Below are 25,184 nucleotides of genomic sequence, written 5' to 3'. Positions count from 1 at the left end.
CATGACATCTGAACATGTGTATAGGGGGTATATATACACATATATGTCTGAATATATACCCCTAGACATATATAGGTGTGATAGTAGCAGAAATAAATGCTTGCGCTAATGAAATAATTTATAGTAATATATTTCTGCTACTATCACACCTATATATGTCTAGGGGTATATATTCAGACATATATGTGTATATATACCCCCTATACACATGTTCAGATGTTTTGCCTGCCTCAAAAGAACCCAAAAAAATGCCAAAAAAACGCTAGCGTCAAAAAAAAAAATGCCCAGGTGTGTTTTTGCTGGCATTTTTTGGGGGGTTTTGGAGGCAGGCAAAACATCTGAACTTGTGCACAGTACCACTATACACAAGTTCAGATGTTTTTCCTGACTGCAAAGAACCCAAAAAAATGCCTGCTTTGAAACCGGCAAGGTGTGAAAACCGAGGAGAGAAGCTAACCCCCTGAGCTGAAAGTTTTCTAATACATACAATCCTTTTTTTTCTGGTTCTGGACATGCTACAGAGCTGAAACTTCACAAGTACACATTTTAGACCCCCCAGACACAAAATCACACAAAAAAAGTTCTTAAAAATTGTCATTTTTGATAAAAAAAAAGCCAATTATTGAAAAAATTAAAAAAAAAAAAAGATTTTTTGAATCTTTGGATTTCAGATCTGGGGGGTCTAAAAAGTGTACATGTGAAGTTTCAGCTCTGTAGCATGTCCAGAACCATAAAAAAAAGATCATTTGTATTAGAAAACTTTCAGATCACCAATATGGCTTCTCGGTTTCCACACCTTGCCGGTTTAATAGAAGGCATTTTTTTGGGTTCTTTGCAGTCAGGAAAAACATCTGAACTTGTGTATAGTGGTACTGTGCGCAAGTTCTGATGTTTTGCCTGCCTCCAAAAACCCCCAAAAAATGGCAGCAAAAACACACCTGGGCATTTTTTTTTTGACACTAGCGTTTTTTTGGCATTTTTTGGGGTTCTTTTGAGGCAGGCAAAACATCTGAACTTGTGTATAGTGGTATATATACACACATAATTATATGTATATAGACACCTAGCCATATATAGGTGTGATAGTAGCAGAAATATATTACTGTAAATGATTTCATTAGCGCAAGCAAAAAGGTTCAGGGGCTTTTACTCAAACCTGTTCATAATCCCCAAACAAAGCGGGGATGTGAGACCTTTTCTGGAACTCAAAGCTTTAAACCAAAATGTGGGGGTGTGTGGCGCGCTTCAGAAGTGGAGCTCCCTGAGGAAGTCACGTGATGTGACGTAACGCGTAGGAGGAGCTGCCAGAATAACCGGAAGTGACGTTACGGACCGGAGCCGAGTACTCCCAACGCTACCTACGACTTATTATATGCCCATAACAAGCCGGAAAATTGTAAGTGTAATGATCTTATATATGAATAAAGAAGTTTTTAAATATTACACCATGATGGCCCTTTATGCTTAATATGCCCTGAGATCGCGCTAGGAGATTAGGAGACCCGAGGATAAAAAGCACCCTGATACGAATCTGGAGAGGGCCCCGGGGTCCACGAGTAGGACTCTGCAGACAGTCAACCCAGGCCAACCACTATCCAATTGGGGGAGAAATATACACATTCAGGCGACTGATACACTTCATTAAGGTGAGAGTCTAGAACACCTAGAGGTGACACCTGGTGGAGGAACAAGTCACTGCACTTTACTTTGCACAGAAGCACTTTGTGACAAGTTGAAGAGACACAGTTGGATTTTGTTTATTAGTGGTGAAAGGAAAAAACGGACAATCACTGGAATTTGCACTTTATTTATTTATTTACTTATGAATTTTATAGAGATTTATTGAAATATTTTGAAGTTTGTAAGCACTCAGCACTTTATAGTTTGGAATACTGGTATCAACACTTTCTTCATTTATTGAATTAATTATATGTTGTTTAATTGAAGTCTTATTATCATGTACAAATCCCGAGGATAAGGAATTGGAAATTTTAGCACACTCACCATTTAATTAATTTAATTATTTATTTATTTAAATGAGCTCCACTTCTGAAGCGCGCCACACACCCCCACATTTTATTTTTACTAACTGGATTCTGGTACCAGTATAGTGGTGCAGCAGTAAGAAGGGACCCAAAATACCTCCGATAGCGCAGGGACCACCTACCCACATACAAAGCTTTAAACAAGTTTCTGAACTTTCGTACTTTCCGTATGGAGTCAATTCATTCAGTCATAGCCTTCCTGCAGGGAGAGAAATTTCTAGCATCCATAGACATCAAGGATGCATATCTTCACTTGCCTATATTTCAGGCTAATCAAAGGTTTCTACACTTTGCAGTAGAAAACCCTAATTTTCAGTTTGTGGCCCTGCCCTTCGGGTTAGCTACAGCTCCAAGAGTGTTCACAAAGATCCTAGCTCCAGTCTTGGCTGTTCTAAGGTCCCTAGGGATATCAGTAGTAGGATATCTGGACAATCTTTTATAGATCGATCGGCTTCTGCTCTAAGCCGAAATGTCTTCCAGACGGTACACTTCCTAGAAAGTCTGGGTTGGATACTGAACTTGGCAAAGTCAGCATTACAGCCAGTCCAGCGTCTGGACTATCTGGGTCTTCTTGTGGACACAGTACAGGAAAAGATATTATTGCCAACAAGAAAGGTCACAGACCTAAATGATCTGGTTCAGTCCATAGTAAGGCTGAAATATCCTTCTATACGTCTTTGCATGATGTTATTGGGGAAGATGGTGTCCGCATTCGAGGCAATTCCCTATGCTCAATACCATGCCAGACCGTTACAGAACAACATTCTGTCTACATGGACTGGAAGGGTTCAGTCTCTGGACTGGTCCATGTCTCTGGTACCAAGAGTATGTCAGAGTCTTAATTGGTGGTTGGTGACCAAAAATCTTGAGAAGGGGAAATCCTTTCTTCCAGTAACCTGGAAGGTGGTGACTACAGATACCAGTTTCTCTGGCTGAGGGGGGGGGGGGGGGGTTTAGAGGAAGCCACTGTCCTAGGGAAATGGTCTTGGGTAGAGAGAGTTCTTCCCATCAGCATTCTGAAAATCCATGCAGTCAGTCGGGCTTTGAAATACTAGACGCCCAGACTTCGGGGTCACCCTGTCAGAGTGCAATCCCACAATGCCACGGCCGTGGCTTATATCAACCATCAAAGAGGCACAAAGAGTCAGCCAGCCCAGAAAAAGGTGGATATCATCCCATCCTGGGCAGAGAAGTTTGTATAATGCCTGACAGCAGTTTTTATTCCAGGAATAGAGAACTGGCAGGCAGATTTTTTGAGCCGTCAACAGATGTTTCCAGTGGAATGGTCCTCCTTACACTCCAAGATTTTTCAATCAATCTGCCTACTCTGGGGGGTCCTAGACGTAGATCTGTTGGCATCCTGGTTCAACAACAATTTGAAGAGATTTGTGTCCAGAACCAGGGATCCACTCGCAGTGGGAGTGGATGCTTTGGTGACTCCTTGGGAGGAGTATTCCCTGATCTATGCTTTTCCTCTGGTGTAGCTGATACCGCATGTCTTGCGCAGGATCCAGCTGGAAGGGAAACCAGTGATCCTGGTAGCTCCGGGATGGCCGAATAGGGTTTGGTATTCCTAAATCCAAAGGTTGGCAGTGACAAGGCCTCTTCCACTGCATCCGGACCTACTCTCTCAACGTCCAATATTCCACCCTGCTGTACAGTCTCTAAGTTTGATGGCTTCGCTATTAAAGCCTTAGTCTTGAAGGAGCGGGGTCTGGCCCTGCAGTTTATACCCTGATAAATGCTAGGAAACCAGTCTCTAGAAACGTTTATTACAGGGTCTGGAAATCCTACATTCCCTGATGTGAAGCTAGGAAGTGGCATCCCCGCAAATATATCATCGGTAGAATTCTAGCTTTCCTTCAAGCAGGGGTAGATATGAAATTAGCCTTGAGCACTATTAAAGGGCAAATTTCAGCCTTATCGGTTTTCTTCCAAGAACCAATCGCTTCCCATTCATTGGTTCAGACCTTTATCTGGGGAATGTTAAGTTTGCTTCCACCTGTGAAGCCACCATTATGTCCTTGGGACTTATATTTCGTGCTGGCAGTTTTAAAAAGACTTTTGAACCTCTGGGGCAGGTTCCTCTGGTTCTGTAAGGGTATCGGAACTAGCAGCTCCTTCTTGTAAAGAGAAATTCTTGATTTTTTTTTTATCAAAATAGGGTTATTCTACGTACACACTCAGGTTTTTTTCCCAAGGTGGTGTCGGCCTTTCATTTGAATCAGGACATAATACTACCTTCCTTTTTTCCAGATCCTCACTCAGAGGAGAAAAAGTTATTGCATTCTCTTGATGTAATGCATGCACTTAAGTTTTACTTGGAGAGATCAGCTCAGGTTTGTGAGATTGAGAGCTTGTTTGTGCTGCCAAAAGGGCTCAGGAAGGGGTTGGCAGCATCTAAGTCTACGATTTCTCATTGGATTAGCCAGGTTATTACCCACGCGTATGATTTAGAAGGAAAGGTTCCACCTTTTCTGTAAAGGCACATTCTACCAGAGGAGTACGTGCCTCTTGGGCGCATCGTCATCATGGCTCAGATTTGCAAGGCCGCGACCTGGTTGTTGGTGTATACGTTCACTCATTTCTATAGAGTGGATGTTGAGACCCAGAAGTAATCTTCATTTGGCTGCAGTGTTCTGCAGGCAGCGATGTAATCCTTTTTTTGGTCGGATGGTGGTATTTTTTTGCTGTCCCCATTGGACATTTTTTATACAGACTTACCTGTAATATCCAATTCTTGAAGTACATCATGTGACACAGAGGTCCCTCCCCTCTTCTATATGCTTGCTATAAAACTGAGGTTCTTCCTGTGTGGGAGGGGTATGGGAGGGGACATCCTTTCTGATTGGTTGCCAGTGTCCTTCATCTGTAGGTGGCTAAATAACCCATATGTTATGATTTATGGCTCTGTGTCCCATGATTTACTTCAAGAAATGGATTTTACAGATAAGTCTGTATTTAAAAAATCTATTTTTTCAGACAGAGGAATAAAGAATAGGCTGATACCATGTGTGTCTCCTGCAAATCTATCTCCTAAAGTCTGGCATGAACATTCACCTAAAATATTCACTTCTTTATGATAAAGAGAGATAACTGAGGGTTATGTGGTGATGATACTTTGCAGTAGTAGTAGTTTGCAGAACTATCAAGATAATTAGAACAGTCTCTAGTGTTTACCAGACGTGCATCAATTAAGGTAATTACACTGCTGGAGTCTCTTTCAATTTCCAATAGTTACACCGTTTTCTTTTTTCAAAACACTAAGACCCAGTTCACACTAGCGCGACTTGTCAGGCGACTTGGTCGCCTGACAAGTCGCGGTGGGTCGCCTGCCATAAATTAGCACAGGACCCGTTCTAATAGGAGCGACACAAGTCGATCCGACTTAGAAAAAGGGTCCTGTACTACTTTGGGGCGACCTGGAGGCGACCTGCATAGACTTCAATGATATGACTTCACAGGTCGCCCCAGCAAGTAGCGTCGCCCCTATGTGAATGGGGTCTTAAAGTGAAGATAACTCCAATAATAATTCACACTGGTGGGGTACTCTCCAGGGGTGAATGGCCTTTGAAGAAGGGTCTGATATGCATTTCTCCTTAGTAATCCTTCTCTGTTCCACCTTCTTCACAGCCAGAATTATTGTCTTATGCACAGCCTCTGAAAGCAAGTGCAAGCAGTGGCAGGTGGGTTATATGTGATTCAGCGGTATAAACTAGTGCAAACAGAGATCAAAATAATTCCTTATCTAATTTTTAACATGCTTAAAGTGTTTGTAAACCCTTACATATGCCCAGTGAAGTGACTGGGCTCAGGTGATACACAAACATGAAACAAATCCTCCTACAAAAGTTGTAACTGTATATCTGCAGTCTTTTCTTCTCTGCATCCATTCAAAGTCCATAATTTATAAAGCTTGTCCGAGCTGTCAGAAAACAGGGTTTGAGAGCTAAAATTACAGACTGCAGAGCTCAGTGAGGAGAGCTCTGAAAGCTTTTTGGAGGGAAGGGACACACCTCCCTTCACATAGCATACATGAACAGAACTGAAGCTGTCAATTATAGGCTGTGTGCTGGAGATCCCTCCCTTGTCACCTTTTTTCTCTTGGTATCAGGAAAACTTGCCAGAAGTGATTCATGCCGATAGCAGAGGAACTGGGCAGCAGACAAAAATTACACTTAGTGCTCTGGATTGAGACAAATACACTCTATAGAGGAATATGCTTTACTCATATTTCATGTCTGAGGTTTACAATCACTTTAATTGTGTTTTGTCATCATTGTCTGGGTGTTCTAATTTTAGCTTTAGTTTTGTAATACTTTTTACTAGATAGCACAAAAGACTGGACAGTTACCTCAATGCCAAAGTGAACTAATTTGCGGTATATAAAATATATAGCTTCTTTGGCCACAAGCCAACATAGAACAGTAGGAAAATGAAAGGTCTAGGCTTTTCAAGTGTTCCATGAATCATAAACAAGTATCCAACCTAGATAAGGCAAATACAGTACGTAGCTAGGAGATAGTTATTGCAGATTTCATTTTTCATTTTAAAACTGGGAAAAATAAAAACAAAAGAGAAAATAGAAAGGAGAAAGTATTCACTTTTATTTCCTGGGAAAATGTAACAAGGAATCTCATTGGTCTGTGGGCAACAACGCCACATTTGTTCCCATGCTATTTTTTTTTTTTTTTTAATTTTTAGAAATAGCCCCAGAGAAATGCAAATACAGTATCTCACAAAAGTGAGTACACCCCTCACATGTTTGTAAATATTTTATTATATCTTTTCATGTGACAAAACTGGGGAAATTACACTTTGCTACAATGTAAAGTAGTGAGTGTACAGCTTGTATAACAGTGTAAATTTGTCTATTAATGTCTAAACCGCTGGCAACAAAAGTGAGTACACCCCTAAATGAAATGCCAAAATTGGGCCCAAAGTGTCAATATTTTTTGTGGCCATCAATATTTTCCAGCACTGCTTTAAACCTCTTGGGCATTGAGTTCACCAGAGCTTCACAGGTTTCCACTGGAGTCCTCTTCCACTCCTCCATTATGACATCATGGAGCTGGTGGATGTTAGAGACCTTGCACTCCTCCATCTTCCATTTGAGGATGCCCCACAGATGCTCAATAGGGTCGTTATCATGTTGGAATACTGCCCTGCTGCCCAGTCTCCGAAGGGAGGGGATCATGCTCTGCTTCAGTATGTCACAGTACACGTTGGCATTCATGGTTCCCTCAATGAACTATAGCTCCCCAGTGCCGGCAGCACTCATGCAGCCCCAGACCATTGCTGTCCCACCACCATGTTTGACTGTAGGCAAGACACACTTGTTTTTGTACTCCTCACCTGGTTGCCGCCACACACGTTTGACACCATCTGAACCAAATAAAGTTATCTTGGTCTCATCAGACCACAAGACATGGTTCCAGTAATCCATGTCATTAGTCTGCTTGTCTTCAGCAAACTGTTTGCAGGCTTTCTTTAGAAGAGGCTTCCTTCTGGGACGACAGCCATGCAGACCAATTTGATGCAGTGTGCGGCGTATGGTCTGAGCACTGACAGGCTGACCCCCCACCCCTTCAACCTCTGCAGCAATGCTGGCAGCACTCATACGTCTATTTCACAATGACAACCTCTGGATATGATGCTGAGCACATACACTCAACTTCTTTGGTCGACCATGGTGAACCCTGTTCTGAGTGGAACCTATCCTGGTAAACCGCTGTATGGTCTTGGAACCATGCTGCTGCTCAGTTTCAGGGCCTTGGCAGTCTTCTTATAGCCTAGGCCAGTGATGGCGAACCTTGGCACCCCAGATGTTTTGGAACTACACTTCCCATGATGCTCATGCACTCTGCAATGTAGTTGAGCATCATGGGAAATGTAGTTCCAAAACATCAGGGGTGCCAAGGTTCGCCATCACTGGCCTAGGCCATCTTTATGTAGAGCAACAATTCTTTTTTTAGATCCTCAGAGAGTTATTTTCCATGAGGTGCCATGTTGAACTTCCAGTGACCAGTATGAAAGAGTGAGAGCGATAACACCAAATTTAACACACCTGCTCTCCATTGACACCTGAAACCTTGTAACACTAGCGAGTAACATGACACCGGTGAAGGAAAATGGCTAATTGGGCCCAATTTGGACATTTTCACTTAGGGGTGTACTCACCTTTGTTGCCAGCGGTTTAGCCATTAATGGCTGTGTGTTGAGTTATTTTGAGGGGACAGCAAATTTACACTGTTATACAAGCTGTACACTCACTACTTTACATTGTAGCAAAGTGTAATTTCTTCATTGTTGTCACATGAAAAGATATAATAAAATATTTACAAAAATGTGAGGGGTGTACTCACGTTTGTGAGATACTGTACATGTTTTTTTATTTTTACATTTTAATCCTGCAGTCATATTTATTTGAAGTTAAACAAATTACAAATAGGTGAAATGATCTCATAAGCATTCTGAAAATTAATTTATGCAAAGTTAGTGTTTATAAAAACTGTGCTTTAAAGTCCAACACCAGACAAAACCTGTTCTTTTAGTTTTGTACAGAGGTGAGAACTAGGTTGAAAAGCTATTGTATGTCAGGTTTTTATTGCTGTCTGTGTTGGGGAGATGTTTTTTTTCCACTTTCTTTCCAGGTGAGAGTTGACAAAGCAGGAATTGATGGGATTTCTCTTTGACGGTGACAGAGACAATGACAGAAGCACATTTATTTGCTAAACTGGGGAAAGGACAGAAGTTCAGACAGGCTTTTATTTCTCTTTGTGTCTTCTTGTCCCAGGGACACCTGTACCTTCTCATTGCTTTTCCTGGTTTCACAAGAACAGGAATCAAGCAGAATTCTCACCACTGAGGACATAGACAGCAATAAAAATACATTTTTTTTTAGGAAGGTGACTTAATTTTTTTTTAAACATAATAATATATACAGTTTAGCATAGTCTATAAACCATAACACAATGAAAAAAAAATGGTGAATATTATAGCACTCTATTACTGCTTAAGGACTGGCCTGTGTAGCTTTATGGCTGCCCTGCGCAGAATCACATACAGTATATAAGTGGTTCTGCATTTTTTGGTAGAAGTGCGTGCCTGCCTGTCCTGCTGTACTGTAATTCGTCACAGCACATGTTGATCACCAGGTCTCGGCCAGTTATGGATCATCGGCGCCCGGCGATTGGTTTTGAGTCTCACAGAGCACAGCCATGTGAGTGTAAACAGCTTAGAGCTGTCTTCAGTGACAGAGAATTTAGTTGGGTTTTCACCCTCTGCCAAGCAGGGAATTAAAACAACTAGATACTCAGTGAAAGCAGCACACAGTACACACATAAACACTTATTAAGCACATATTTATCCCCTTAATCTCCATAGATGTTAACCCCTTCCTGCCTAGTGTCAACAGTACAGTGAGGCTGCATATCATTAGCACTGATCACTGTAATAATGGCACTGGGGAAGTCAGTGGCAGTTAGATAGTTCCCGCTCAGTGTCATTTAGTGTCAGATTGGCCTCTGCACTATCGCAGTCCCATTATAAGTCACTAATCGCTGCCATTACTCGTATAAAAAAAAAAGAAACAAATACAAATTCTAGTATATATCCTGTAGTTTGTAGATGCTATAACTGTCACATAAAAAAAAAAACAATCAATATACACTTATCCGGATTTCTTTTTTTACCAAAGATACACTTATATGGATTTCTTTTTTTTTTTATCAAAGACATGTAGCAGAATACATTTTTTTTTTATGGTATATGCTTTATAACAGAAAGTAAAAAAAAATTGTTTTTTTCAAACTTGTTAGTCTTTTTTCTTTTCCATAACACAAAATAAAAAACCCAGAGGTGATCAAATACCACCAAAAGAAAGCTCTATTTGTGTGAAAAACAGATCTAAATTTAGTTGGGTACAGCATTGCATGACTGCGCAATCATCAGTTAAAATAGCGCAGTCCCATATAGCACAAAATAGCCTGGTCACAAAGGGGGGTAAATCTTCTGGAGGACAAGCAGTTAATTAAAAGATGATTATAGCGGAGTATTGTATAAATTATTTTACCTGAAGATTTGAAATACCCACTGCAGCAATCATGCCAAACATCACCATAAACATTCCTCCAATTACTGGTTCTGGAATTGTAATAAAAATAGCACCAAATTTACCAAACAATCCAAGAATAATTAAAAGGATTCCTGCTGTCTGCATTACTAAACGGCTTCCAACCTAGAAAACATTAACAAGAAAAGTTTAAGAATGTATTGTGTTATGTGAAAGCTACGCTTGTTTTTTATCTTTCTTATGCATTAAAGCATTACAAGTTACAAGTTAGAGAAAAAATGATGGCCTTCAAGAAATATGAATCGGAGGGGAAGTTATCAGCTTTCAAACAATACAAGGAATTAAATAAGAAATGTAAATACAAAATCAAAATGGCAAAAATTAACTTTGAGAGACAAATAGCGGAGGATAGTAAAAAGAACCCTAAGACATTATTTAAATATATCAACAGCAAAAAAACGAGGTCAGAGCATGTTGCACACATAACTAACGATGATGGGAGGCTGGTCACAGAGGACAAGGAAAAGGCAACCGTGCTTAATGCTTTATTCTCCTCTTTCCGTCTTTACACAGGAAAAGGAGGGGTACACTGACCACAACTGTATGGTTAACAGTAATTCACAGGACTTGCTGCTATGGCTAACAGAGGGGGAAATCAGGGAAAGGCTGGATAAAATTAGCACAAATAAATCACCAGGCCTGGATGGTGTACATCCGAGAGTACTCAATGAACTCAGTAAGGTTATATCTAGACCACTGTTCCTGATCTTTGCTGACAGTATTATGTCAGGAATTGTGCCAGGTGACTGGAGAAAAGCTAACGTGATATCGATATTCAAAAAAGGGCAGAGGCATATCCCGGGGAATTATAGGCCTGTCAGTCTGACATCAATAGTATGTAAACTTCTGAAGGGGATGATAAGGGACTATATCCAGGAGTTTGCTAAAATCAATAATATAATTTGCAGTAATCGGCACGGGTTTACAAAGGGGCGTTCCTGTCAGACCAATCTGTTAACATTCTACGAGGAGGTTAGCTGTGAGCTGGACAGTGGGAGACCAGTGGATGTGGTGTACCTGGATTTTGCTAAGGCGTTTGACACAGTTCCCCACAAACGGCTGATTTATAAATTAAGGTCCACAGGCATCGACCACAAGGTTTGCTCTTGGATACGGAACTGGTTAAAGGGGCGTCTCCAAAGGGTGGTAGTAAATAATGCATACTCTGACTGGTCTGAGGTGGTAAGTGGGGTCCCCTAAAGCTCAGTTCTGGGTCAAATTTTGTTCAATTTATTCATTAACAGCATTGAGGACGGGGTCAGTAGCTCAATCCCAGTGTTTGCAGATGACACAAAATTGAGCAGGACAATAACTTCACATCGGGAGGCAGAAATCTTGCAGAATGACCTGAACAAAATAACAGAGTGGGCAACTTCATGGCAAATGAGGTTTAATTTGGATAAGTGCAAAGTATTGCACTTAGGGACTAATAACGCATTGGCAAAATACACGCTAGGGGGGGAACCCCTGGGGGTATCAAAAATGGAGAAAGATCTGGGAGTCTTAGTAACAGATAGACTTAGCAATAGTATGCAATGTCAAGCTGCGGCTGCCAAAGCTGGCAGAATCTTAGTATTCCAGAGACAAAACTATAATCCTTCCACTTTACAAATCACTGGTCCGACCACATCTGAAGTATTCTGTCCAGTTCTGGTCATCATTCCTCAGAAGGGATGTGTTGGAGCTGTAGAGAGTACAGAGAAGAGCAACAAAACTTATTAGGGGATTAGAGGACCTTAATTACGAAGAACGTTTAGAAGTGCTCGATTTATTCTCCCTGGAGAAGAGACGCCTGAGAGGGAACATGATAGCAATTTACAAATACCTCAACGGTGATCAGAGCATAGAAAATAAACTATTCAGTCGCAAGGAATGTGTGAGGACACGAGGCCGAGGCCATACAATACGATTAGAGGAGAAGCGTTTTACCTCAGGCTACGCAGGGGGTTCTTTACAGTAAGGGCTACAAGACTGTGGAATTCTCTACCACAAATGGTAGTAACTGCGGGGAGTATGGCTACTTTTAAAAGACTCTTGGACATACATCTCAAGGATAAAAACATTCAGGGGTATGGGAAATAATCACACCTACACAGGTTGAACTGGATGGACTATTGTCTTTATTCAACCTCAACTACTATGTCACAATGTAACTATGTAACTAACTTATAAAAAATCTGTGGATTATTGCAGTCCTGGATTGTTTGCTTCCCAAAATTGTATCTATCTTAATCAATTTGCAGACCATTAAACCTCGTACACACCGCACTCTGGTCGGAGCCACTGTACTAACAATCCGATGTTAGTACTGCAATCTCCCCTGCTGTGTTATTGTGTTCTGACAGGGGAATGGCCTCCCCACTAGAACACTCTGGTCAGCACTCTCAGCCATTGGCTGACAGTCAGCCTGTGTTTACTAGACTTAAGTGCACATATCTGTGAGATAACTTTATCTTTGGTCCTATGTTTGGGCCTAGAGCCTGGTACACACTATCATTTTTTTTTTTTTAACCCAGAGGGCTGGATGAAAAAGAACTAAAGAGCTTGGGTGAAGATCCTGTACTAACAATCTGATGTTAGTGCAGTAATTTCCCTTGCTGAGCTATTGTGTTCTGACAGGGGGACTGTCAGAGAGCGCTAATTGGATGCTGATTGGCAGACCTTTTTCAGGTCATGCCCCTTCGATCGAAGCTGGACATTCCGGCAGCTTTTGTCGGACCAGCTGCCGTACACACGGGCCGAATATTGGCTGGTTTCTATTGAACTGGCCGATACTGCCCAATATTTAATAGTTATCTAAGTTATCACAGTGGCTCAGTGCTTACTGCTTCAGCTTGACAGCAATGGGTTTCTGGGTTCAAATATAAGCCAAGAAGGTGTTTGCATGTTCTCCCCATGTTTGCGTAGGTTTCCTCACACATTCCAAAGATATACTGATTTTAATTAATTTGCTCCTGTCTAAATTGGCTCTAGTATGTGTATATGAAAAGAGGACCATGGATTGTAAGTTCTTAAAAGGCAGGGACTGATGTGACTGTACAGTATAAAAAACAGTTTAAACTGTTGTTGCTTTATAAATCCCTGTAATAAACAAATACAAGTATTTAAAAAATGCTGCCTTTCCTTCTATTCTTCTAATATTTTTTAAAATTGAATAAAGCTATTATACTTTCCCTTTTAAAAAAAAGGAACTTCAGATCACTCCCCATTCCTGTGCAGATCTCAGATCTTTACTCAGGTAGCCTTCTAAAACCATTTATGTCTTTACAAAATATATTTTCATTTCCTGCCACTGACTATTTTAAGTACATTCAGATAACCCATAGTTTAATACACACCCCCTACATCCACCTTGTAACTGTCCGCCTTTCACTTTAAATCCGTGTTCAGCACTTACTGCCAGGTGGAACCTTTCTGCCTTCCTTTTGGTTTCCTGGGGGATGTTTAATCAGCAGAACCACTAGACCACTTCTACTCCTCTTCCCTCTAGCTCTGAGGTAAAGTTTTCTGTGACTCAGATTTTATATACAGCGCAGGAAGATGACTGCTGAGAGAATTCCTAAGGCTTAAAAGTTTTGCACCCCTTGGCAAGCGCAGCGAGGTATTCAGTAAAAGTGCATTATTATATATATAGAAGTATATATGTTGTTAAACATAAATTGTATCCATGCTGTTAGTTTAAATATGCTATAGATAATCCAAAGCATCTTGCATGTGGCCATGTTTCCTTAGATGTTTAATGTAATTTAGATATGTATGCAGACAACTGTAATCCACCTTGTATCTTCACATTTGTAATTAACCTTGTAACCCCCTTTTTGGTGATCACTGTAAACAAATGTATTGTATGTCATTTACAGTTTTCACGGTGCTATGGTGCTTATGGTGTTCATGGTTTATGGTGCTCAAGGTGTTAAAGAGATTAACGTTTCAACCCTCCTGCACACCTTTGATGAAAAATAATTAAAGTACTGCACCCGTCAGAAGCTCTCCTCTCGTTATTCACTCGATGCCAAAGGGGGCGCTACACACCTTTTTGTACACGAATTGGCATGAAAATACCTATCAACTGATAATACCCCTACCAAAGGTATCACTCTATTCTATAATCTGTTACAAGCTAAAACCACCTTTAGCAAATTACAACCAATGCCAAAGTGGGAAAGAGACATAGGATGGTCCTTTAGTAAACCCCAAAGGCTAGCAGCCCTAACTTCTAGCTTTAAATCAACCTGGTCATCCAAACTCTGGGAACATACCAATAAAATGAACTTTCAATGGTATATTACCCCATCCCAGATTCATGCATTCACTTCATCTTTATCACCCACTTGGTGGAGGAACCATGGAGAATCAGAAAGTTGTTTTCATATTTTATGGGAATGTAGCAAGTCATCAACCTTCTGGTCAGACATATTCACACACATTCAAAGTGAATTCTGTTATATGAACTAAGGGTTTCTAAACACAGGTTTCTTTTTTTTTTTCTTTAACCTCTGAGATTTGGCATACTGTATTTCTTCCCAAGTAAAGACGCTGTTTCTTGTTTCTACATGTATACTGTACTGGATTGTTTACCTAAGGCAACTAAGTTTCTTTGCTTTACCTCCTTGTTTTTTTTCTTGATGTTCAAACTTTAGTAAAAATCTATTGAAACAAAAAAAAAAAAGAAAAAAATGGACCCCGTGGTATCAAACTAGTGTAGCACCCTCCTAGGTAGGTGCGAGTGAGAGAGTATAGTTTTTGGCTCTGTCTGCCTACCAGAGGAGCAGCAGGCAAATCTATATTGCTCTCTGCTCATTGGAGAGCAGGATCTGTTAGTGAGGTCTGCTCATTGAGCTCATTCTGCTCAGAATGCGATTCATTATGTCTAGAGAGTGTTTCACACTGGTCCAATAGGGAGGCATGTTGGACAGTGGGAAGAAACCTGACAAATGGATGCATAGGCTTTTGTACAGTCCTGGTGATTGGCAGGGGCAGGTCATCTTGGGGCATTCTGGGATACTGTCTAAAAGCCAGGGGCACATGTGCTGCGGGTCTTTGGCTAGTGAGCAGAGTTCCGGAGGGAGGGTGGCGGCTGCCTCCTCTTCTGTAGCAGTGGCACGTGGCCTCAAGGGGGTCGTCTTGAGGGCCAGAGGAACGGTGCTGTACCCAGAGGTCCAGGAGAGATGACTGAGGGGGGACACTGGAGACCCTATAATAACAGTATCGTGAGTACAAGGGATCATGTCAAGGGGCCTGACCTGAAGGGGGCCACCCCAAGAGTAGGATTGTCAGTGGACGGGTGTCGGCAGTCAAGAAAGGGGATACTAAGAGAGTGTCCTGAAGATATTTAGTTCATCAAGTCAACTGGAAAGAGACTTAACCCTAAACCCACCTAAGTGGCAAGGTGGATTAACAGCCTGGTTGTACTGAGCGTTAGAAGTCCTCCATTTTGTGAATAGTTAATCTGGAGTATCCTACTATTCCCTTCTCCCATCCCTAATTTATCGAATAAAATACAAAACAACTACATACCCCTGGACAGATTATTGACTGAGACAAGAAGTAAAGTTATAGACTGTCAAGCTCCACAAGGTGGGGGTGTGGCTAGGCAATGATTCCGTGAGGCCGCAGACATCAGGAGCTTGTTGAGCTGAGCGGAGCCTAATCCTCTGCAGCCAGCGTCCCAGCCCCCACACCTGCAGCTTACATGCCGGTAACCCAGGCGTCTATACAGCCAAGCTACAGCTCCAAACGCTCTGAGATCACCGCATATTTCCTGAGACGCCCGGCGGCCTCTCAGGGCTCTACAGCCTCCTCTAAAATGGCGCCGACGTGTCCTTCGGCCACGAGCTCCGCCACCATGGCATCACAGCAGCAGCTGAAAAAAGCCTCTAAGGCTAATTCTGATCGGTTGGGAGAATCATCTCCCCACACGCAGGGTTTCCTTGCCTGGGAGCAGGCTACGGAGGAGTTTGGGACTACACAGGCTCCATTAGTACACCAGCTTCTACCGGTCACAGAATGGAAGGAGTTCGTCTCCCGCATTCCAACCAAGCAATATATTGCAGACATGGCGTCCACAATTGTGAGTAGCCTGAAAGGGGAAATAGACTCAGTCAAGCAAAAAGTGGATCAGGTAGACGCCAGGGTCGGCCAGGTGGAGGAGGTACAATCCCTAACAGACTCTATAATCAATGACTTAAAAAAATCACAATTGTTATTACAGAAACAGATTATTTCACTGCATCTGAAGCAAGATGATAGTGAAAATCGAAATTGCAGGAACAATGTTAGACTTAAAGGGATACCTGAGTCTGTATTGGGCCCTGATCTCAGGGAGTGTGCGATGAAAATCATTATGGGCTATTGAAGCGTTCACTGACTGAACCTTTTGAAATTGATAGGATTCATAGGATTGGAACCACATACAAAAAAGGCTCTGAAAACCCACGGGATGTGTTAATAAGGTTACATTTTTTTGCCTTCAAGGAGGAGATCATGAGGTGTGCCTGGAAACAGGGTTCATGGGACTATGAGGGCTCGCAAATACGCTTACTACCTGATCTCTCGTATAACACTCTACGAATGAGAGCCATGTTAAAGCCTCTCTTGGAGGAAATTGATAGGATGAAGGCAACATATCACTGGGGACATCATTTTCAGCTGGTGGTAACAAGAGACAAGAAGTCGTTTACTCTTAAGTGGCATGATCAGCTCCCAAAACTGTTTACATTCCTTGGGATCCCCCCTATACCCATTTTGGACTGGCTGGGGTTCTTTAGAGGGGAGGGCCCTGGTGCCCTCACATGGAACAGGCTTGACTCTAGCACACAGGGCACAATACGTAGACACTCAGAAAATAGGGACAGAAGAGGATCCTGTTAGCGCATGATGCTATGAGGAGGAAAAGAGGGGAGAGAGGGTTTTTCCTTCTTTCTTTAGATCAGTGAAGATATGATGACTATTTTTCTATTATAAGATGATAGCATGCGTTTTTATTTTTTTTTTTTTTTTTTTCCTTTTCCTTTTTTTCTCTTTTTCTTTTTTTATATATATATATTTTTTGCTATGGGTCTTTGCCTTAAAGGCCTATTGTCATGATAATGGTATTATAAAGGGTTAATTCCGGTATTAAGGATCTCTCCCTCTCCCTCTTTTATGGAGGGTGACGGAGGGTTAAAATATTCTGTGTCCTCACATGTCTAAGAAGAGTTATAGGTTTCTCTAAGGGTTCTTTTTTGCTTCAAATGATGACTATTTCTCTATTAAAAGATGATAGCATGCGTTTGTTTTTTTTTTCCTTTTTTTTTTTCTCTCTTTTTCTTTTTTTTCTTTTTTTATATATATTTCTTGCTATGGGTCTTTGCCTTAAAGGCCTATTGTCATGATAATGGTACCATAAAGGGTTAATTCCGGTATTAAGGATCCCTCCCTCTCCCTCTTGTATGGAGGGTGACGGAGGAACTTATGTACATATATAAGACAGTATTTGAATTGAAGAATTGTATGTTTACTTATGGATTGTCACTACCGGGTGGGGGGAAGGAGGAATGGAGAGATGGGTAAGGGGGGGAGGGCAAAAGAGGAATTACTTATAAATTAGTTTTAAAATTGTCACTAAGGGAAGATGATTTTCCTTCCCTTTTAAATTAATTCACGAGTAGGATGTGTGAGGGTTTTTTTTTTTTTTTTTTTTCTTCCCTCTCCTCCTTTCTCGTGTCCTCATTTTCTTCGGCCCCTCCCTGAATGGTTAGATAGGGGAAAATTGGTGAAACTTTCCATTCCGTCCAGCCCCCCCCCCCCCCCGGTTTTGTTTCTGAATTTAAGGAGGGATGGGGGGAGGCAAGTTGAAATACATGGGGAGGAGTAGAGCAAATATGACGGTGTCTTAGGAGGGTGCATCGGGAAGATACATTAAAATAAGATAAAGGGATGAGGTGTTGGAGAGTACACGGAGGGCCACTCTGGGGCACGGCCCTATTTTTTTACACACAGGTGGCACCGAAAAGTGCTGTGTGAATTAAGGATAGGGACGCTATCTGAAGTGACGGGAGAGAAACTCGACCCCTTAATAGGGACCGATTTCTCTCACTCGCCAGTGGGTTGAAGGGGGGTTTTTTTTGGGGCCTTTTTTTTTTTTTCTTCTGTAACCAGCGATGGAGGAATTGAAAATTATTTCCTATAATGTTAAGGGCTTAAATATGCCAGAAAAGAGACGTTACTGACAGAATTGAGACGTTTTAAAACTAGTATTGCGCTAATACAAGAAACACATTTCAGGTCAGATAAAATATTTTATCTTAAAAATAGATTTTTCCCATATACATACCATTCTGCCTACATGCAAGCAAAGTCACGTGGAGTTTCCATACTTATAGCAAATAGCATACCATGGACCTTTCAAGACAGTAGACATGACCCAGATGGTAGATTCCTATTTGTTAAGGGATTGTTAAGGGATTGATAGGGGAAATACAGGTAACGCTGGCAACAGTATATGCACCTAATAATCGACAGGACACATTCATTTCTAGGATTCTAGCCGAACTTGGGAGCTTTACAGAGGGTCAACTAATTTTGGGAGGAGACTTCCACATGCCATTGACACCAGCATTAGATACATCCTCGGGGACTACCGCTCTTACACCCGGAATCAGCAAACGGACATTAAGGGCATTATATAAAGCTCAATTGATTAATGTATGGCGTCTACAACACCCTTCGGAAAAAGAATACACATTCTGTTCAATACCACATAAGAATTATTCTAGAATTGACTTTTTTTTTATACCCCATGCTCAGTTACAAGCGGTGAAAAAACTAATATAGATAGTATTACATGGTCAGATCATGCACTTATATCAATAACGTATAGCTTAACACCACATTCCTCACAGAGAAGGCGCTTTTGGAGGTTAAATGAGGATTTATTACAAAGGGAAGAGATATTAAAGGAAGTGTCGGAGGAGATGGAAGCCTTCTTCGAGATAAACGATCAGCCCGAGTGTCGAATGGGGACCCTTTGGGAGGCTCATAAGATGGTGATGAGAGGAATTTTTGTTAAGAATGGTGTACGTATAAAAAGGGAGAGGAATGAGCTGTTGTCACAACTTCTAGAAAAACTTAGCTTGTTAGAGATGGAGCGCAAGCAAACCTTATCAGAAACAACAATGAGAGAGTTGATATTGATTAGAAAGCAGATAATGGATCTGTTGCAATACAGGGCCAAAGACGCCATACAAAGGTGTCGTAAAATTAATTATGAAGCAGGCAATAAATGTGGAAAACTACTCGCCAGGTCTATACAGGGGCAGAGATTGAGGTCGTACAAACCACATATCGTCACGGCAGAAGGGGTTAAAAAAACCTTACCAACACAAATAACAGCAGAATTTGAGAAATATTACACCTCATTATATAATCTAAAAGAAACTCCGCCCTCTCTACAGGATATTGAAAGATATCTAGCTCAATCACAATTACCCAAATTAATGGAGGTAGAGCAGGAATCCCTAGAAGATAGGATTACTATAGAGGAGATACAGCAAGCACTCAAATCAATGAAGTCGGGGAAAGCGCCAGGACCAGATGGTCTAACAACACAATATTATCAGTTGCTGTTTCATACTCTAGGCCCATATTTAGCAAGGTTATATAACGCATCCGATCTAGATGGAAAGTTAAATAGAGATACACTTACAGCTCATATCTCGCTGATATTAAAAGAGGGAAAGGATCCATCTTCTTACAGCAGTTACAGACCAATATCTTTGCTGAATGTGGATTTAAAGATATTTACTAAAATTCTGGCAAACAGATTGGCAAGATACCTTCCAAGTCTAGTGCATCTAGATCAGGTGGGATTCATGACATCAAGAGAAGCGAGAGATAATACCACCAGAATTCTCAATCTATTACAATTAGTAAAGGAAAGAAAGACCCCTTGCGTGGTGCTGAGCACGGATGCAGAGAAGGCATTCGACCGGGTGGGATGGCCTTTTCTGTTCTCTGTGCTCAAGTACATTGGTTTGGGGAAAAGGATGCTAGGAAATATAACTAGAGTATATACAGATCCAATAGCTAGGGTGAAAGCAAATGGTATGTTATCAGACGCATTCCCAATAAGAAATGGCACAAGACAAGGGTGTCCATTATCACCCCTTCTTTTTGCCTTGACATTAGAGCCGTTCCTATGTAGAATCCAACTAAATCAAGATATTGAGGAAGTAAGGATTAAGGAGAAACAATACAAAATTGCAGCCTATGCGGACGATTTATTGTTTTCCCTGACAAACCCGAGTATCTCACTGCCGAACCTGATACAGGAGTTTAAAAAATTTGGCGTGATGTCATACTTGAAAATTCATTTTGGAAAGTCAGAGGCAATGGGGATAGGGATACCCATGCCCCAAGTAAGTGTACTGAAAAGCAGTTTTGGCTTTAAGTGGAAGGATGAGGCGGTGAGATATCTGGGGACATATATACCGGCAAAATTAACACAGGTGTACGATCTCAATTTCTTACCCTTAATTGCAATGACCAGGAGATTATTGGAACAATGGCATGGCGGGATGCATTCCTGGTTTGGCAAATGTAATCTATTAAAGATGACTGTTCTGCCAAAATTCCTGTACTTGCTGCGAGCGTTACCAGTTAGGATTCCAAGTGTTTTTTTTAAGGCAGTACATTCCTTATTTGTGAAATATATTTGGGCCCATAAAAAACCACAAATAGCACGTCAAATTTTAACTTTACCAAAGAAAAAGGGAGGCCTAGCACTCCCGGATATACGGGCATACTACCAGGCTACTCAGGTGGCTAGAGTTCTGGATTGGTGGCATCATTCGGAAAATAAACTCTGGGTACAAATTGAACAAGCACAAACAGAGGTAGATTTGAAGAGAGCGATATGGTGCTACCAGGCATTACCTAAAGACCTGAAAAATCATTTAATAATAGGAAATACATATGTAAACAATTGAATACATTTACTAAATTGACAATGAATGAGTCCCCCTTATTTCCAATACTGGGGAACCCCCAGTTTATCCCGGGGTTGGATGAAAGACAGTTTACTACATTGAGGGAGAAGAAATTGGAACAAGCTTTGTGTTTTCTGATACAAAATAAGTGGCCCTCAATTAATCAATTGACTGATAGAACGGGAATATATAATATGCCTTTTTGGCAAGCAATCCAATTACATCATTATCTAGCCTCAATACCAAACCCGGAAAATTTTGGTAGATCATTAACGGGATTTGAACAATATTGCGTGAAGCCAGGGATCCTGTCACATACACTATCAATCGCTTATGGGCTACTGACGAATCCGGAAGAGCAGCCGGAGATACCATGGAGGGAAAAGTGGGGTAGGGACTTGGAATGCGACTTGACAAATGAACAGGTCCAGAGGATATTGAGATTTACTTTTAAACCCTCTAGCTGTACTAAAATTCAAGAACTGAATTATAAACTCATAACAAGATGGTATATTACACCCAAGAAAATGCACAGTTGGTACCCGAGGGAATCCGATCTTTGTTGGAGATGCGGAAGAGAAGTGGGCACATTGTTTCATATCCTCTGGACCTGTTCTAATATAAAACCATTCTGGGCAGGAGTGAAGACTATTATTCAAAAATTCACGGAGTATAAAATAGAAGAAAATCCGATCTTCTTTCTGTTACATGTGTCGGATATACCAGCGGGGAGATATGAAAGGTCTATTATTCCTTATTTGGTAAATGCGGCAAAAGCATGCATTCCAGGTAAATGGAAAAAAACACAACCCCCCTCGATAATGGAATGGATACAAAGGGTCGAAGATATTAGGAGAATGGAAGAATTAATGGCTTCATCACAAAATAGACAGGGGAAATATAAAAAAATATGGGACTCATGGAATTATTTAATCGTCTCTGAGGAAGGGAAACAATTTATAACAGGGCAAGCTGAAGAAAATTAGATATAGGAGGTAGTTGACCTCCTACATCGCTGGTTGCGGAAAATGTTGAATATAATATATAATTTTTTTTTTTTTTGGGGTGGGGGAGGGGTTAAAAAGGGAGGGGGGTGGAGGGTATTAAAAAAGAAAAAAATGAAGGAAATCAAGTTAAAGCAAAGTGTAAAAGAGTGGTTACAATAAATGTTAAAATGGTGATATATTGCAGATTAAAATGTTAATGTATACATTTTGAATTCCTGAATAAAATCTATATTTGAAAAAAAAAAAATATTCTTTGCCCTCACATGGAACAGGCTTGACTCTAGCACACAGGCCACAATACGTAGACACTCAGAAAATAGGGACAGAAGAGGATCCTATTCGCGCATGATGTTTTGAGGAGGAAAGAGGGGAGAGAGGGTTTTTCCTTCTTTCTTTGGATCAGTGACGATATGCGTCTAAGAAGATTTATAGGTTTATCTAATGGTTCTGTATTGCTCCAAAAGCTGACTATTTATCTATTATAAGATGATAGCATGCGTTTTTTTTTTTTCTCTTTTTCTTTTTTTTTTATATATATATTTTTTGCTATGGGTCTTTGCTTTAAAGGTCTATTGACATGATAATGGTATTATAAAGGGTTAATTCCGGTATCAAGGATCTCTCCCTCTCCCTCTTTTATGGAGGGTGACGGAGGGTTAAAACATTCTTTGCTGAAGGTGTGGGGTGGGGGTGGATCGGAGGACTGGGGGGCGGGAGGGGGGTGGAGGGGTTGGGTCTCCTCCCCGGCTGCCCTCTGCGCCCCTCAACCCTCTAGATCTCTCTAATTTGTTTTTCCCTTTATGGGGGGGTGACGGGGGGGCTGCATCCGTCCTCTCGCCCCCCCTCCCCCTAAGATCAAAGGAGGGCCCGCGGCGCTCTGAGCTCTAGGCAATTAATTTTCTCATTTTTTGTTATTTTTTATTATCTGATCTGTGGAAACCTCACTGAGCTTGTCTATCACATTTTTTACCCCACTATAGGACGCGCCTGGTTGCGCGAAGGTAAATTTCTTACGCGCCTGGTTGCGCGAAGGTAGACTTCTTTCCTCCCTTTTTGTTTTTTTTTTTTTTTTGGGGGGGTTTTTTTTTTTCTTCCCTATGTCTGAATACCTGGTTGCAGGCGGGGGGGATGGAGGGGGGAGGACACCGCATGCAACACCGAATACCCATAAACGAGGGGAAATCGGATGTAAAGTCACAACCCTCAATGTTAGAGGCTATCTACCCCACAGAAGTGTGCACGCCTACTGCAGGATTTGAAACGTAGCCATACACAAATAGCATTCCTGCAGGAAACATATTTTTTAGGAAGGAGTCTATACCCAAATTATACAATAAAGATTTTCCCTGGGAATATCATGCCCCTTCTCCTATTGCTAAGTCCAAGGGTGTCAGTATCCTTATTTCCAAAGAGAAAGTGTGGTCATATAAGGAGAGTTTAGCAGATCCCATGGGAAGATATTTGTTAGTAAAGGGGAGTATTGGACGGACAGATCTCACACTGGTGAATGTGTATCTACCCAACTCAGACCACCTAGCTTTTCTACAACAGTTGATACCGGTCATTTTGAGTTTTAGGGAAGGTCATTTGGTCTTGGGGGGGGATTTTAATTTTGTGCCAGAACCCCTTATAGATGCTTCAAAGAAATCTTCCTGTATTTCATACTCGCGACTGCGGCGTCTGCAGCGTGAACTTTCTATCTTAAATCTTGTCGACCCTTGGCGGTTAATGCACCCGAATGTAAGGGACTATACCTATTATTCTCCGATCCACAATGCCTACTCTAGAATAGACCGCATCCTGGTCTCTCAGTCAGATCTTCCATTGGTATTCTCCTCCAGCATCGACAATTTTTCTATATCAGATCATGCCCCAACTCATGTCTGCATGGGATGGGATTCTATGCCACCTAGACCTACTACATGGCGTTTGAATGAATCACTCCTGCAAAATCCAGAGACGGGGGGGAAAATTGAGGAAGCGTTGAAAAACTATTTTCTAGAAAATAAAGATGACTCTTTATCTCCTCCAATCATTTGGGAGGCCCATAAAGTTGTGGTTCGAGGGGTTATTATGCAGCTGGCTTCTCAACAAAAAAGAATCCAGGAGAAAAAGGTGAACGAGATGCTTTCTCAAATTGAAGAATTAAGTAGACTCCACAAAAGATCCCTGGCCATCGAACATCTGGCCCCTCTTACCCGGGCAAGAGAGGAATTAAATAGTATCTTATTCTTAAAGATAAATGGGAGATTGATATGGCTTAAAAGATACTCCTTTGAATTTGCAAACAAACCAGGGATGATGTTGGCAAGGGCCCTGAGGGGACCTAGGCAACAAACGCACATCCCCCGTATTAGGGGGGCGGGAGGTGGAGAGGTGTCCACATCATCGGCAATTGCAGGTGAATTTCGTACATTCTATCAATCCTTATATAATCAGCAGAGTGAAGGGAATGGAAAAGTAAACCAAAATAAACAGTTAGAACGGATTGAATCATACCTTCAAAACTCTGGTATGCCGGTGTTAGCTGCGGAACAAGCACTTGCAATGGAAGGAGAGATTACAGAAACAGAACTGGCCGTTGCAATATCCCAGGCTAAGACACATAAAGCTCCGGGTCCAGATGGACTCACAATGTTATATTATCAACACTTCAGGTCTCACCTGATACACCCCCTTTTGGGGCATATGAATTCTCTTCGGGATGGCTTGGCATTGCCTTTAGATTCACTGAGGGTGTATATAATGCTTATATTGAAAGAGGGGAAAGATCCCCTTCTCTGTGGCAGTTATCGCCCAATTTCTCTCCTGAATTGCGACACAAAACTTTTAGCAAAAATACTTGCAAATCGCCTCATTCCTTATATTCCACATATAATACACTATGACCAGGTGGGCTTTGTTCCGTCGCGTGAAGCAAGGGACAATACCACCCGGGTCATAGATATTATCCATGCAGCTCATGTTTCCTGTAACAGAATGGTGATGCTCTCTACTGACGCGGAGAAAGCATTTGACAGGGTGGCCTGGA

At 41.4% G+C, this 25,184-nt stretch overlaps 1 protein-coding gene across 2 annotated transcripts in view; it reads right to left on the bottom strand.

Annotated features, from left to right (window-relative positions):
• Positions 1-25,184, bottom strand: part of LOC309553665 (solute carrier family 23 member 2-like) — a 419,408-nt gene that overhangs the window by 47,623 nt on the left and 346,601 nt on the right. For both annotated transcript variants that reach the window (XM_082254993.1, XM_082254994.1), the window contains exon 9: positions 10,120-10,284. In XM_082254993.1, coding sequence (XP_082111119.1) covers positions 10,120-10,284 — 165 coding nt within the window. The remainder of the gene's footprint in view (positions 1-10,119; positions 10,285-25,184) is intronic.

The sequence above is a fragment of the Pelophylax lessonae genome (genome assembly GCF_965119305.1).
Source record: "Pelophylax lessonae genome assembly, chromosome: 4".
Classification (NCBI taxonomy): Eukaryota; Metazoa; Chordata; class Amphibia; order Anura; family Ranidae; genus Pelophylax; species Pelophylax lessonae.
The sequence above is the reverse complement of the archived record's forward strand: the minus strand, read 5'-3'. Positions and strand labels throughout refer to the sequence as shown.